The sequence below is a fragment of the Rhododendron vialii genome, chromosome 9a (genome assembly GCF_030253575.1).
Source record: "Rhododendron vialii isolate Sample 1 chromosome 9a, ASM3025357v1".
Classification (NCBI taxonomy): Eukaryota; Viridiplantae; Streptophyta; class Magnoliopsida; order Ericales; family Ericaceae; genus Rhododendron; species Rhododendron vialii.
The window spans coordinates 39,872,316-39,887,534 of NC_080565.1; the positions used below are offsets into that span (position 1 = coordinate 39,872,316).

General features: G+C 37.2%; 2 protein-coding genes across 3 annotated transcripts; both read right to left on the reverse strand.

Annotated features, from left to right (window-relative positions):
* Positions 1 to 1,139: 1,139 nt before the first annotated feature.
* Positions 1,140 to 9,353, reverse strand: LOC131300467 (uncharacterized). The gene is made up of 5 exons (XM_058326332.1): positions 7,100 to 9,353; positions 4,826 to 5,126; positions 2,990 to 3,148; positions 2,327 to 2,622; positions 1,140 to 1,686 (listed from the first exon to the last, which is right to left on the reverse strand). Exons 1-5 carry the CDS (start codon positions 7,298 to 7,300, stop codon positions 1,465 to 1,467), a joined length of 1,179 nt encoding a protein of 392 aa, XP_058182315.1. The 5' UTR covers positions 7,301 to 9,353; the 3' UTR covers positions 1,140 to 1,464.
* Positions 9,354 to 9,498: 145 nt separating this feature from the next.
* On the reverse strand, positions 9,499 to 13,680 carry LOC131300469 (V-type proton ATPase subunit D). 2 transcript variants are annotated; one of them, XM_058326333.1, is made up of 2 exons: positions 13,481 to 13,680; positions 9,499 to 10,558 (listed from the first exon to the last, which is right to left on the reverse strand). In XM_058326333.1, the coding sequence occupies exon 2, from the start codon at positions 10,540 to 10,542 to the stop codon at positions 9,757 to 9,759; it is 786 nt and encodes a 261-aa protein (XP_058182316.1). In that variant the 5' UTR covers positions 10,543 to 10,558; positions 13,481 to 13,680; the 3' UTR covers positions 9,499 to 9,756. The 2 variants fall into 2 exon arrangements, with proteins under 2 accessions (XP_058182316.1, XP_058182317.1); XM_058326334.1 differs by lacking the exon at positions 13,481 to 13,680 and adding an exon at positions 10,976 to 12,137.
* Positions 13,681 to 15,219: the final 1,539 nt, after the last annotated feature.

The window sequence follows — 15,219 nt, forward strand, 5'->3', positions numbered from 1 at the left end:
AAATTAACAATTCCCCCCCCCCCCCAAAAAAAAAAAAAAAACTAGGAGTGCTTCTAAATTAACAACAGTGTAATGTAGGTTTAACTCTGTCAAAGAAGCCTAAAAAGTCGGGTATTTTAGATTATTTCCAAAAAGAAAAGGTTTGGGATCATAATTTTTATTTCCGTTTTTTCTCGTCAAGACAAATTAATAATTCATAAAAAAAAAAAAACTTGACATAAAACTAACAAATTCTAAAAAATATGTGAATAAAAATAAGCAAGGGCCCAAATTGAATTTCGTCTAGCTGTTCAAAAAAATTTGACCTCTGCCTGCGTTCGACTCTTTGTATGTCATTTTTACTCTTCTGAACAATATATGTCCTACTTACACATGTTTCGTTGGTTTTCTATGGTGTCTGTGTCGAAAATCGAAAGATAGAAGTAAAATGGTAAAAACGTAAAAATAACAAACGAGTATTGATGAGGTTGGCCAATGTGTGCCTAAACTTCAACAACATTGCACATTGTGAGGATGGCATAACAAAAAAGTTTGAGTCGAAGAAATAATTAAAACCAGACCAAGACTTAAAACACGACCAAAATAGATTACAAATACGAAAGTAACATGATATAAATAGTTTCTTTTTTTAATTCCAATGGGTGTACAAGAAGTACATTAAACTCGTAAAAAATCATTTGACGGGTATAAAAGACGTACATTAAAACTCGTAAAAAATCATTTGTCGACTATCGAACCTGGTGACATTAGATGCGACTACAACAAGCCTCAGTGAATGAGAAAATAAATAGATAAAATGGGTCAAAAGCTTCATTAATTACTCGTCTCCTTCAAAAATTAGAAACTTCAGTTTAATTTTACTCGTCGTGCATACAGATGTTCCCATAAAAGTAGGAGCCTTTCAAAAAATCTCAAAACAAGTTTCCGACTTCATAAAGCAAATGAGCTATCGGGAAAATATCCAGGGGAAACCATTCTTGAACCACCACGAAACCCGAATTATCAACTATCACTATCTACCTTACCAGTAACAAAAACGCAGACTATTGCACAGCAAACATACCGTACAATGCTAGCAGGAGAATAAAATGAAATGAGCACAGTGCTGAAATCTCACAGAAAAATCTCCACAAAGAATATTCTTTCCAAAGGAGAAACGTTAAGAATAACCAAACCAAATCGAGCCTTACGTCCCAATCACTTGGGGTCGGCTACATGAATCCGTTAAGAATGGTTTTTGAAATAGTAAACCATATGAAATGTGACTGCAAAAGTATACAGTTCGACTAAATCACAGCCACTCGACTTATCCTAGCAGGTCTCAAGCTAAAAAGACTGGAAGGAAGAGAGTGGCACATAACAAAACCATACACGTAAAATGTCAAAATGCCCAAAAAGTTCAAACGTAAATTTGACGTTATTACACAGAACGGATAACTACTAGGTGGGCTACGGTTATGATTTTTATGGATCTTGGGCATCTGACTGAAGGGTCAAAATTTGAGAAAGCACGAGCTTAGAAAGCTCATTGATTGTAGCTTGGACCTGATAATCCTCCGAATCTCTGTTCCTTGACCACCCTGCCAATTGGGAGTTTAACCTGGTGTATTCATTTGCAGCAACCCTTGTCTTTCTTGATGAGTTGAGAACGTTCTCAAGATCCAACTGCAACAATGGCCTTGGTTCCTGGAATAAAAAGGGAAAAAATTATTAAGTAGAGAAATATTCAGCAAGATCTCTTGAAGATGAGATCCCAAGTCTGGGACCATTTCTTTGGTCGAATTAGACAAGGGATTTGACTACAAATCCTAAAGACCGAGTTTCTAGTATTTGAATGCAACAATTAGAGGACGAATTACACATCTATTGAACACCTAATTCCACAAAACAGGGCATATTATTAAGATGGGATTCCTGAACCCATAGGATTTCGTATCCCTTCCTTGTTAGTCTTGTCGACCAAACATGCAGATTTATCTTCAACCTTAAGGGCCAGTTGGTATGAATGGACAAATACTGAAGAGATATAAAATCCAAGAGGATATGTAATCCCATCAGACAAGTGACTCCATCCTCCCTCCAAAAATAGTAATATTTACAAAAATACATCACCAAGGTACTATATCCATATGTAGGAATCCTAACTGCACCAGTTTCAACCAAACCTAGGATATGTGGCCTTTCTTAGATTTATAATCCAGCTCAAATCTGCTAATTGAACAGGCCCAAGTATAGGGAGCCCATTCAACAGCAATATAATACCAAAAGGAAAATAGAAAAATCGAAAACTAGATTCGTGGAAGGTAACAATGAAATCAATACTCACAGGAGATGACTTCCCATTCTTCTCATCATTAAGCAGGTCCCTGATTGGAAAATAGGCTGCTTTCTTGCACAATTCAAGAAGATCTGAACCAGTATAGCCATCACATAAACCAGATATGTGATTGAAGTCAATGTCCTCTTCTACCCTCTCATCCTTCAAAATCACCTTCAGTATCTCTACCCTCTCCCTGAGGTCAGGCATGCCGATCTCAAAGGCCTGAGGAAGACGCCGAAGAATTGCTTCATCAAGTTCTGATGGACGGTTAGTCGCAGCAAGAACCATTACCCTTGCATTCTCTGCAAAAACAATATACCATCATTACCAGAATCCTTGTCCAAAGCAAGCAAAGGAGTTGTGCCTAAAAAATAATAATGCAAGTATGCAACGCTTCAGGGGAAAATAAATGTCATTTCTAGAATGTCCAGTATTTCATGGATTAAGAAGTACAGAACCATAATGGTTAAATGGTGTGGCTAACAACCAGCCACTGAGCAATGGTTAAGGGGCAAATAATGACAAAAAATTCACAACTTCAACACACTTTTACATATTTCAAAACTTTTTCCACGTTCTCCAACACACTTTTTGAACCATAACCACCACCCAATGGCTGTGCTTAACATTTTCCATAATGGAACAAAAGTATGGGATGAGAGAACTTACGATCAGTGGTGAAACCATCCCATAAAGCCATGAACTCTGTCTTCATGTTGGTGAGGGCTTCATGGTCAGTTGTGCGACGCTGACCCAGAAAACTATCAACCTCATCAATGAATATAATAGCAGGTTGGAGCTTATGGGCCAAGCTGAAGACAGCAGCCACTGCAGAAGTTTGTAGTGTCAAACAAGGCAAGCTGATAACATAACATTTGGCAAAACGAAGACAAGGATATCAAGCTCTTTATAATCGCATTTGGTGCCCTCAAATCAACTTGCAACAACAAAGAACGGAGTTAGAGGACCCATCTCATTCCATTAACCCATAAAATTAAACTTTATCATAACTAAAGAAGAGTATGCACACTTGCAAACTTTCCAGATTCTTGCTCGCTTTCATCCAGGCACCTTGAAGGCTCTCGGACAAGATACTTATACTACATGTCTAACAGAGTCCACAGAGTTTGATAATGTGTCAAAATTTACATAAATTCCCTTCATGAGATAACTACCACAAACATTCATTACTCATATGTAAGATCACCAATTAAGATAAAATTAACTCCCAATATTGGTTCAGGAAAATAACCCGAAGAGCCCATAACTTATGGAAACAAATACTCCACCAGTCATTCCCAATACTCAAAGGTCTGGTAGATGCAGTGGGATGGTCCTTTTAAGAAGCCAGTACAGTAAGACCCCATCTTTTTTCTTGATACATACTTGCCTTGCCCCTTCAACAGTTCAACTAAGACCATAGTCACCATATTATGAGCTAAAATTGTGGCAGCTAACATGACTCAGATGTAATATAGCATTCTTTATTGACGAAACATCAATAAAACAGTGTTTTTAAACTTGACAGAGCAGTACCGAAGGCTGTGTGCATTGAATATAGTCTACGCTGCTAAATTTTAACAGTTCTCAAATGTCAGCAACTAACCAAGCAGTGATATATCACATATGCTTGAAGCTATCTCACGATCAGGACTCAACTGATTGTCCCCGTATTTTTTATTAAACTATCACACTTATGGCAGTTTCTTCATGGGACTGAATGAAGTACATAGAGTTGGGCCAAAATAGCCAAAGAACTAAGATTAAAAAAAAAAAAAAAACCCAGAATCCAGCCGATATAAGACGGATGCATTATGCAATATGTATCATATGGGTTTTTCCAGCCAGCAATATGTATCATAGAGTTACATATATCTACATCATATTGTATTGACAACTACTTTACATGGGCTCAGGGTTAAGTAATGGGTCTTGGTTTCCGAATTCTCAAAACCATCTAATTTGCAAATCCAAGGACACTTGAAGACGGCTAAATGTTCACAAATCTTCATATTCTGCCACAATTTCTTGTGTAAGTGATATTTGTAAGTAAGCACCAACCAATGATCAAGTTTGATTGTTCATATAATCTCTCATTACACTACATCTGCAGGCTGTAGAAAGTACATCCCCAAGAATGGGCGTTATGAAGAAGAACAAGAAGCTGTCCAATAGAAACTGAAGTAATATCTTCAATAACATAACAAGTACTTGTCAACAAGAAAGTAACATGAAAGTGAGCTAATAATATGGAAAACTACAATTGTCTACTGTGTGTCTAAAAAAAGACATGGTCTATTCATATCAACCTTCTTGAGCATTAAGAGTCGAACGTGGATACTTTGCAAATTCAGAAGAACACAAGTTGAATAGAATATTGACAGACAAAAGCCATACACAGAAACCATCAAGTCCACAACAATAAGCACATCTTCTAACTGACAAACAAAGTGAACAGGAAAACTGAAATACAATACGAGAACTGTGAACATGATCCAAACTTACCTAGTTTTTGTGCATCACCAAACCATTTACTCATTAGATTTGATATCCTAACATTGATGAAAACAGCTCCAGACTCCTTTGCAATGGCTTTGGCAAGCATGGTCTTTCCAGTGCCCGGTGGTCCATATAACAAGACCCCTTTTTGGGGACCAAGAAGCTTCCCATGTGAAAACAGTTGAGGCCTCCTTAATGGGAGAATCACCAGCTCGAATAAAGCTTGCTTAATGGATTCCAACCCTCCGATAGAGTCAAACTCCACATCTATGTGATCAGGATTTATTACGTCACAAGCAATTACGTCCTGTTAATGAGTGAATAACACGGGTCAAAGTTGAGCACAAAGCAGACTAAACAGCTCCTGTGCCATTTTACATTTGTAACACTTGCAAAGTTCAATGAGTCTATAAATTCGTTCAAAATGTCATCCAGTACCACATTTCAGCGCTTATACCGTATGTTTTTAAATGTCATCCAAATAACATTTTCGGGAACTAACGCTGTATGTTTTAACAAATTATAAGTCTATTTGGTAGTACCAATCTTGATCATATGCTGAGACATCTGGTGCTACAATTTACTCCAAAAATGGGACTTGGAAACCCACATCGTACAAGGGAGAAATCCATTTTCCTGCTAGAGGAACCATTTAAACAGCTGAAGTTGGTAACAAGCAAGCTTTAAGTATGAAAATACGGTGAACAGAAAAAGTGAAAACATGTCACTCCGTTTGCTATTATAGCTATTTGCCGCATCAGTAAAATCTGCCCAGAAAACAACAAAACTGACAGATCAAGTAGAAAAATTGCGACAGCTAGAAACTGCAACCCCATCCAAAACAATAGATCTGAATGCAGCAGGTATCCTGCGGACAGACAAGGCACGTCCACCTTAGAAGCCTGTACATTGTGTATTGGCCCCACACCAGACAAGAATACCCTACATTAGTTTGGTTCAAAGGGAAGTGTCTATGGTACTAGTTAGCGTCTGGCATCTTAACTGCTAGTTGCTTTTTAAAATTACTTTACACAGGTTGTGGTTTTGATAAATAGGACACATGGTTAAATAATTTTTAACATTTAGGTCCGGGATATGGTCAATAATAGATCTAGAACGACTGAAGTAGTCGAAATTTCTTAATTTCCTTGTTCGGAGAACTTTATCAGCCTGTAAATACCAGTATAATTCTTCAAGGCAAAGGAGTTGAGTTCTTAGAACTCCTATTCTGTTTGAGAGATTCTATACAGTACATCCCTTACGAGGATAAGCCCTTCTATTATTCTTCTCTTTATCTTTCTTCTTGGTAACCTAAGGAATCCCCAAACCATTCCCTATCAAGTCCTAACCAAGACTAAATCCCTCTGCTAACTATTGGCATTTATGCAAAAAATTGAATCTGTAAAACAGCGCTATACATACCCACTGCCCTCCCTTAATTTGACAAAAGGAATCCATCATATCCTCAAAAACCATTTACCCAAAACGAATGAGATGTGAACGATAAGTGCTTTTGCATTTTAAACAAGCTTTTGAAATGTATTATGAGGAAGTGATTCTGGATCGTTAAACTAACAAAAAATTTCAACCTTGAGTATTACAGTATGTCGTACTGGTAACTCCTAGTTATTTCGACTCCTGCATATTACTACATATGACGTGCCCCGTATGTCGACTCATATGATTTCAACTTTACTAACAAATTTGATTATAGCAATTCATGCACTGGCGGCTCTACAGCCAATTGGGGATGGTCAATTGGTCACATGAACCCCCCCCCCCCCCCCCCCCAAAAAAAAAAAAAAAAAAAAGTCTTATAGTACATGTAAAAATTTTAGTTTTGCCCTATGAATGAACACCCGGTCCAAATTTAAATGAACACCCAGCCAAATTTAAATGAACAATCCCGTTAACTAGAAAAATCTTCCTTCGAATTCAAAACTACGACAGAAAATCTCTATCACACTATCGGAAGAGGTTTCGTCCCAAACTACACAATTTCTTTCAAAAGGTTATTAGTAAATTAATATGTCGGTTTAACATTGGCATAAAATATGAAACCTTGTCCAAGAAACTATCAAATTGCATTCCCTCATCCCAAAAATATTGTCAACTATGCAAGGTGAGAACTTCAAAAAAAAGGTTTGAATTTTTTTTTTTTTGACAAAAACATATGTTATTAATTTTCTCATTTTGTGTAGTAGACAATTTCTTTTGAATTGAACTTATGCTTTTTGACCAATGAGATTGTAGCAGTTAGAGATTGAGCATAGCATATACCTCATAGGGATTAGTTTGAATGAGAGGTCTGCCCAAACGTTTGGCTATCTCCTTCTTATGTTCGAGAGCTTTTTTAGAGGACTCGCGATTAGGGTCTAGCTGTCGGAGCCCCACGAACAACACGAGGCAACTGAGAGCGGCGCTTGCTGCGTAGAGAACCAGGTCTTGCAAAAGCTTTGTCTCGGACGAAGAACCCTTCATTTGTTCAAATTTTTATCCACCAATATTGACTTTATCTGCAACTATCAGAAAACTAGGGTTTATACACACACGAGCGAGAGAGTCGGTAGTTATGTTCCTTTCCTTAGCCGAGCGGTACTTCTCTCCAAGTTACGTGTAAACACGAACAAAAGGAGTAGTTCTAATTTAATCCGTGTGTATTTGAGTAAAACTTTGAATAAAATTTTAAGTACTAATAATTAATAAAAGCATTCTACAAGATTAACTCAGTAATTCATTAATAGCTAATTTATAGAGGAAAAATACGACATTATAAATTTTGAATGATTATAGTCTCTTTTTATTTAATTATAAAAATTTGAGTACAACTCAAGTTTCTTCCGATCGTGAGTGAAACTCAACTTGATACTCCCTTCATTACTACATAAATGTTCAGTCCGCAAACTTAAACTTTTAAAAAGATGCATTTTTTTTGTTAAAAAAATTATTTTCTTCACTAATCAATAGATATCAATGAATACTTTTAAGTTGTGAAAAAGATTACTACAATTTTTAAATGAAAAAATACGTATTTTTAAAAGACCTAGGTTTGCAGGCCGAACACTTATTCAGAGAGCGATGGAGTATATAAAGTTTGAGCGAATTTTAAAGAGGTTTACCGAAATTAGATTTTGAGTTACCAATCAACTTAAGGACCGGAAATGCAAGTATTGAGGGGTGTAAAACATGATTCAACTTAGCGTTGTGCCAAACCAACCATCAAGGGTCCAAAAAAGAAGTATTTGCTAGCTCAGCTGTTGAGTTCATGAGTTGTACTATCATCGTAGGATGAAAAAGGTTAGCATGTATTACAATAAAGTTTGAATGCTCGTTGAAGTCTATGATTAGTGAGTAAATTTTTACTCCTGTGGACTATAAACTTGTTGCAAATATAAACATTGGGTTAAAAAGGTCTCATTCCCGTACTGGAGACGCAAGGATCGTAAATGCCCCAAGTTGTTTTTATCTTTCTTATTACTGCGTGGCTTCGCTCTGTTTCAAATAGAGTTCATTTCTCAGCTGTAACGGAAGTACGGAATAACTCTAAAGCGTGTGAAAACAGAAGGGCTCCAGCCGCAACCTTCTCAATTATCTAGCAGGTGAGGATCCTTCAAAACCAAGTCAAAGAACTACCACCAGTTGGTTACCATTTAGTACCATCCTACTTGTTTGCCCTTACCCACCAGAATCCAGATCCAAGAGCTTATAGAAGAAGATTTGGCATAGATTGTCATTAGTTATCCCGTTTCTGTCTCGTTCCTTTGTTTGAATTTAGACAGACTCACGGTTGGACACACACTAACACACTCGGGAGCAAGAACATGAAATGAAAGTAGCTGCACTGTATAAAGTAGGTGTTTTTGGTAACTCTGAGTAGTTGCAGGTTCAAATTCTATCGGTGCAACTACTTGGAAATATGTTGATAAAAAAAAAAAAGGCTTCTTGGGAATATAGTCTTCGTTCTTGAGTAATCAGGTCATCACCAAAACTAGGAAGAAAACCTAAATGCATCCTACAAACTCGATGCAGTTCAGACATTGTTTCATGTTTTTTCTAGCCAAAGTGCTTGGCATGTGATGTCAATTCACACCTACCAGTTTAGTTTCAGGATATGATTTTCAGCGGAAAGATACATTCTGTAGCGGTAAATTCTTATGAACTCCTGATGTAATAGATTTTGAAATTGTGTCATGACTCATGAGTGGCAAGCAAAGAGTTCACCAAAATGTCAGTCAGAACAACAAAATTGTCAGAAAGTTCTAGAACAGCTCTAGAATACAAGAATCATGAATCACAAAGAAAATACAATGTGACGGCATGCCAAAGCACACAGCCACTTTACAAGGACAGAATCCAGCGGTCCCAAGAATCACAGCTTTGGATATTAAACGCCTTGAATTTCCAACAGATCAGAATATATATCTCACCATGTATACCCATTGTCTGCTTTTCATCCTGACCATCATTCTCTATTTCCTTTTGTTTGGGCGGCTGGGGAATGAGTCAGAAATTTTACTAACAGTTAACCATAGAACTAGGTCCATGGAATCAGCATCAGCAAGTATAACAACCAACATACCAGGTTTTCCAGATCCAAATACAAAAAATGCAAGTTCCCAATTATTAAAAAAATTTGAATACTAGAGATGTACCTTTATCATTAGAGTTCACCACATTCCTGAACTGCAACTACTCCAACCACATGGATATATGAATAAACCCGTCTTACAACAATTAACAAGAAACCGCCCAACCAAAAAACCAAGAGATGGAAAATTCAGCCACAAGTCTATTCCAAAAACAAAAAGAAGCAATATACATGAAGCTTTTATTTGAATACATAAAATCTTGGCTATCTAATAACTGAAACACATTCCCAACATAAGACAAGCAGCAGGGGCAAAGCCTGACAACGCGACAAGAAACTAACCTCCATATCAGAAAATTATGTCCTCATCTTTCTGCATAGCAGCGGACAAGAAGTTATGTGCTGCATTAATTGAAATCCCTTTCTGCAAAGAAACTTTCTCTGCAGATTGATCCTCTGCAAACTGCTTGGCAGATGCGCGTTGTCTCTCCATTTCCCTCTTCTTATAACCTTGGATCTTTTTCAATCTGAAAAAATCTTCCCTCTCCAGCTCATCAAGTTCTCCCTTGATGTAACTTATTGTGTTCTCTATCCTTGGCTTCACAACATTCTCCAACGCATTGACCCTTCGGTTTGTGGTTTTGATTGCCACGTCAAGTGTCAAGAATGATGTTTGGAGAGAAGCTAGCTCAACTAGAACCTCAATGGATTTTATATAAGCAGCACGACAAGCTTGCACTTGCTGGCCACCTCTTGCCAGTCCAGTCAGGTCATTCTTTGTCTCACTTTCAGTGAAATATTCAAACTTGGGGAGTTTCACGCCAGCCACATTCTCCTGCCTAGATCGCACTTTAAGCGATGCGTTCTTGACATTTTCAAGGACAATGTGCTTAATGTTTTCTCCAGCAACATACTTGGCTTCGGTGAGGGCAAACGAGGATGTTTTCATGCTCTCTCCCATCAATTCTTTAGTAGAGACGATCTTTTTGAGGATCTGGCGGAACTGCACTGTTAAAGCATCACTTTTCTTTTTTAGGAGAGCATGACCTCTTGTAGCACCAACAAGGCGAGCCTTCATTACACCAAGCATTGTAACAGTTGGAACAACATTCAAACGTTGGGTTTGGCCAGACATCTTGTCAAAGATCTAGCTGAAAAGAGATAAGCAGCAGAGTGATCATTATTACAGAATTATCCTCACAATCAACTAGTGTGAAACTTCTTGAAATAATCAAGACCTAATCTTAAGCAAAAGATTCCAAAATCTACAAAAATGTCACTTTAACGGTTTAACCTGAAAATAAAGCATGCGGTTAAGGATCACTGATATTTCTATCTAAAATGTCCAACCAAAACAGGCTTGATATCCTTATTTCAAAAAACTTAACTCCACAACTTCCTTTAATGCACCGGCAGGTCCGGCACTACACAATTTGTGTCAGACTTTAGTGTTCCAAACACAAAAGCTAATATATACAAATCCCTTCGAAGTAATTCACTCTACACTAAACGGTCAAATGGTATTTTCAAAGCTAACAAAAAAAGAGAGAGGGTAAAGTTCACTTTACCTCCCTATGGTTTGGGGCTTGTGCGGATTACCTCCCTATGGTTTGACGCTTGTGCGGATTACCTCCCTATGGTTTGGGGCTTGTCAACAACGCACAGGCACTACACAATTTGTGTCAGACTTTTCATTAATCTAGTGTTCCAAACACAAAAGCTAATATATACAAATCCCTTCGAAGGAATTCACGCCACACACTAAACTGTCAAATGGTATTTTCAAAGCTAACAATAAAAAATAGGGTAAAGTCCACTTTACCTCCCTATGGTTTGGGGCTTGTGCGGATTACCTCCCAAACTTTTACAGTTATTGTCACTCCCAAATCAGAAAAATAGATTATACCTGATTTAGACGCAAGAAGATGATTTCGAATACAGTGACTGTGAGTCACTATACTTGACCACAGAACCCCCCTTATGGTTTGTGGAGTGATCTGCACAGTTTCTTTTCCTGTCTAAACTAACTGATGGTAGAGTGCACACACCCCTTGTGAGGTTGGGGATGAAAATAAATAATTTACACTAATAACTTGTCCTCATATTTTCTTCTTACGCTCCGTTTATTTCGGGCAGAAAATATTTTTTTGGAAAACCTTTTCTGTGAAAAACTTTATTTAGAAAACATCTCTGGTGTTTGGTTGTGATAGGAAAACATTTTCTATTGTTTGGTTGACACGGAAAATCACTAATTAACAAACTAACCAAACATCCTTTTTGTAACAATGTGTATTGAAAAATATTAACAAATAATACCCAATAACCAGTCCAATTGAGATTCCCACTCCAAATCCAAGACAAACAAAGGCATTAAAGAACTAAATATCTCTGATTCTTCTTCCATATCTCCACAAATCACCACTCCCATTCTCACATAATTCAGTAAAATGAAATTGATAAACAGACACACTAATCACATGCGGAAACAAAATCGCATCACTGAATTGGGAAAACCAAAGAACAAGGCAATACACAATCAGTCATAGAATCAAACTCAAACCAAAGCACTGGACTCAAAAAAATAGCTAGATGCATCAAATGAATTGGGAAACCACTGACCATAATCACACAATACATACATACGTACCTAAAATTATGTATGAATTGGGACAAAAAACGTAGCAAAGAAAACCCTAATCATACGATCTTGAAGCTCAAATCCGCATCAGAAGTGTCCTTTCACAGATCGCAGTTCACTTCACTTTCAGTTGATCGAAGGAAAAAACTACCAATAGCATAACTATGGATACATGTATGTGGGTGTGCGCACGCGCGCAGAGAGAGACGGTGAGAGAGGGAGACGAGAGAAGTCCTGTTTCCTTGGGGAGATGCGTGATTCTCAGATCGTCAGGTGAGATGCACAGTGTTGCAGAAAAAAATCCCGCCTCTTTATTTTGGAAGACGTTTTAACGTTTTCAAGGCTAACTGGTTCATTATCTTTTGACTTTTCTTACATTGGAAAAAGTTCTCCATTGACTTTTATATTTTGTTGTACCCAAACACCGAAAAATGTTTTCACAGATAATATTTTCCCAAAAATGATTTCCGCCCGAAACAAACGGAGCGTTAATTATAAAATGGTATTATCTTCTGGTCCCTCTAACCCAAAGCGACCCTACCCTCTAACACTACCACCATTACCTCTCAGAACTCCCTCCCCGACCAATACAGTACAAAAAAGGTGTCTTGCTCTGAAGTTTCTCAGAAATAGTAAATTTTGTTTTCCTTCAAAAAAGAAAGCTTTCAAGCTACAAATATAACATAATTATCAAAAACAACTCTCTCTTTTTCGAAATATAGTGAGAAGAATGTTTTTTGACACACCAAGGACATGAATTCTATATGAACCAATGGATCATAACAAGTCTTTCCTACTAGCAATGACTTCCTCTACAACAATTTTGAAACTTCAAATAATGGCAGCACCGCAGCACATAAATTACTGATCATCATACTGTAATTCAAGGTGTTTACATAGCCAATACTTTGGGAAAATCAAACCAATTTATTTATCAAAGTATCTCGCGCGTGGTGCTTCGCAATCCACAAGGAAGAGAAGAGATTTAGAGTAAGTCCAATCTGGATCATTTCGAAGGCTACTTTAGCCCACTCAGGACGCCAAACCTATCTTTCCAAGTCAGATATGAAGATATCCTCGAGACTGAACCCAATTATAAGTTCATTACTGAACAAAATGACTTTTCTGTAGAATTAGGAATCAAGTGATGTTGAAATTACACTAGGAACAGAAAAATTGCGCAGATGAGAAGGCATTAAACCCAAATTCACGTAAATATCCATACAAAAGAATCAAATAAAAACAAAAAGCACTTCGGGAGCATGAGTACCAAAGGTAACGAGAATTTCACGGGGATTCCATCGATGATCTAACGTGGTAACCAATTTTAGAAGAATAACACTAATCGTGATTAAAAAGCGAGGGAACTGAGTGCCGATGGTCGACAGTTTTCAGATCTATTTAGGGTTTGAACGCGAGAGCGAGTCGGACTGACCTGAGCACGTATGAATACGCAATTCGGCGGCGGAGAAGAACGGGGTGGTCCGATGAAAGACGGGAAGTCGGAGGGGTTTGGAGAGGATTGTGCTGTCTGTGATCTCGCATGTGCTGCTGAAGCCTGAAGGTGAGGAAATAATTGAGAAGAGGACAACGCAAATTTCATCAGAAGGGAAATTGCTAGTTTGGGCTATCCGGTGTCCGGTTTCCGGAAAAAACCCACTACTTTTTGAGTGTGTTTTTTTTTAATTCTTATTCAAATTTTTTTTTTTATCCTTATTCAATCTTTTTGGCATTTAGTAGTTTTGAGTTAAATTTTTTTAGGTTATTGAATCGAGGAAAACTGAAACAGTCAATAACTATAAATATTGCTCAGTTTATTTTGAAAAAAAAGTGTAGGAAAAAGCCTAAAAAGTACATAAAGTTGGACTTTTTGGTCTTTTTTTAATATTTCAAAGAAAAATGGGTAAAAGTAACAATAATTATTTACTTTTGCGATTTCTTTCGTTGCGAGAAATTAATAATCTACAAAAGTTTGATGCAAATTTATTAAATGCAAAAAAAAAATGGATAAAGACAAAACAACAAGCCAAGTTTTATTTTTTGAAACTAGGGTTTTTTTTTTTTATCAGCGAAACCAGGCTTTTGTTAGAGGGTGAGTTACAAATGCACGCACGGATCTTAGTGTTAAGCGACACTCGACGGTGGTCAACGTGTGCATGGGGTAAATGCATGACTTTCGCGTCTGGAAATAAGTAGCGGCCACTTGCAAAAGATCTAATTTCACAAATGCAATTTAACATCATTATATACACGTCATGACTTTTGCTAGTTATGACAAAGATTTTTTTTATTCTTTTTGGATCCGCAAACACGCCTTAAAGGCATGAGAAGGATTCAATGCTGAAAATTTTGCATCTAAAAATTTGAGTGTATATATGGATCACTAAAAACATATTTGTAAATTTGAGAGGGAGAAAATAGTCTTCAATAAAACTTGAATAGAATTTAATCTACTACATGTTTGAGTCATGGGCTGGAGTTGAATCTTAGAAAGTTTTATTCAACTTTTGATACAAGAGTAAAAAAAAAAGGGGTAAGAAATGAAGATGTTATAAGCCAAGTAAGATGTGTTTCCATTTAGCATTCTTGGTTTGGCAAAAAAACGCATTTACCACACTTGCAAGTTTTCACCCCGAGACAGATAGAAACGTTATCTATCTTAAGAAATGGATGGTTATTGAGGTAAGGCCTTCTACTTTTCTTTTCTTTTTTGGTGAAGAGAGATTTTATAATCAAAAGAGACGAGAATACAAGAAACAAGGGGCATACCCCGGAGAAAAGTCCAGCTCCCTACTGGAAACAAGACAGGAACACCAAACTAAAAACAAGAGCCTAACTACAGCTAGTTACAAAATATGTTTTGAAATATTCCAAGCTCTACACAAAGCTCTATTAATAGTGCTACGACCATAATTCCGCCAAGAAGATGCCCTATCCCGCACATCCTTGACAATAATATCATAGATGGCATCCGAAGTGTACTGCTTGTTGCCAAAAACAATATCATTCCTCGCCTTCCAAATGTAGTACACTGTACCCGCCATTGCTAACTTGTAGAGGGCAGATAAAAGACATTTCTTCTTGAGGTGCTGAATAACCCAACCTATTTCTTGCCCCCATTCTGTTGGACTTCTAGAAATGCTAAACATATGAAGAACTTTACCCCAAATGCAT

What these genes read in the sequence shown, in the direction of transcription:
- LOC131300467 (XM_058326332.1), bottom strand. Translation starts at nt 7,300, where the DNA reads ATGAAGGGTTCTTCGTCCGAGACAAAGCTTTTGCAAGACCTGGTTCTC. An exon ending in TTCAAACTAATCCCTATGAG is followed by an intron (nt 5,127 to 7,099) that starts GTATATGCTATG and finishes ACTCATTAACAG; the next exon opens with GACGTAATTGCTTGTGACGT. An exon ending in AGAATGGGAAGTCATCTCCT is followed by an intron (nt 1,687 to 2,326) that starts GTGAGTATTGAT and finishes TTTTTATTCCAG; the next exon opens with GAACCAAGGCCATTGTTGCA.
- LOC131300469 (XM_058326333.1), bottom strand. Translation starts at nt 10,542, where the DNA reads ATGTCTGGCCAAACCCAACGTTTGAATGTTGTTCCAACTGTTACAATG.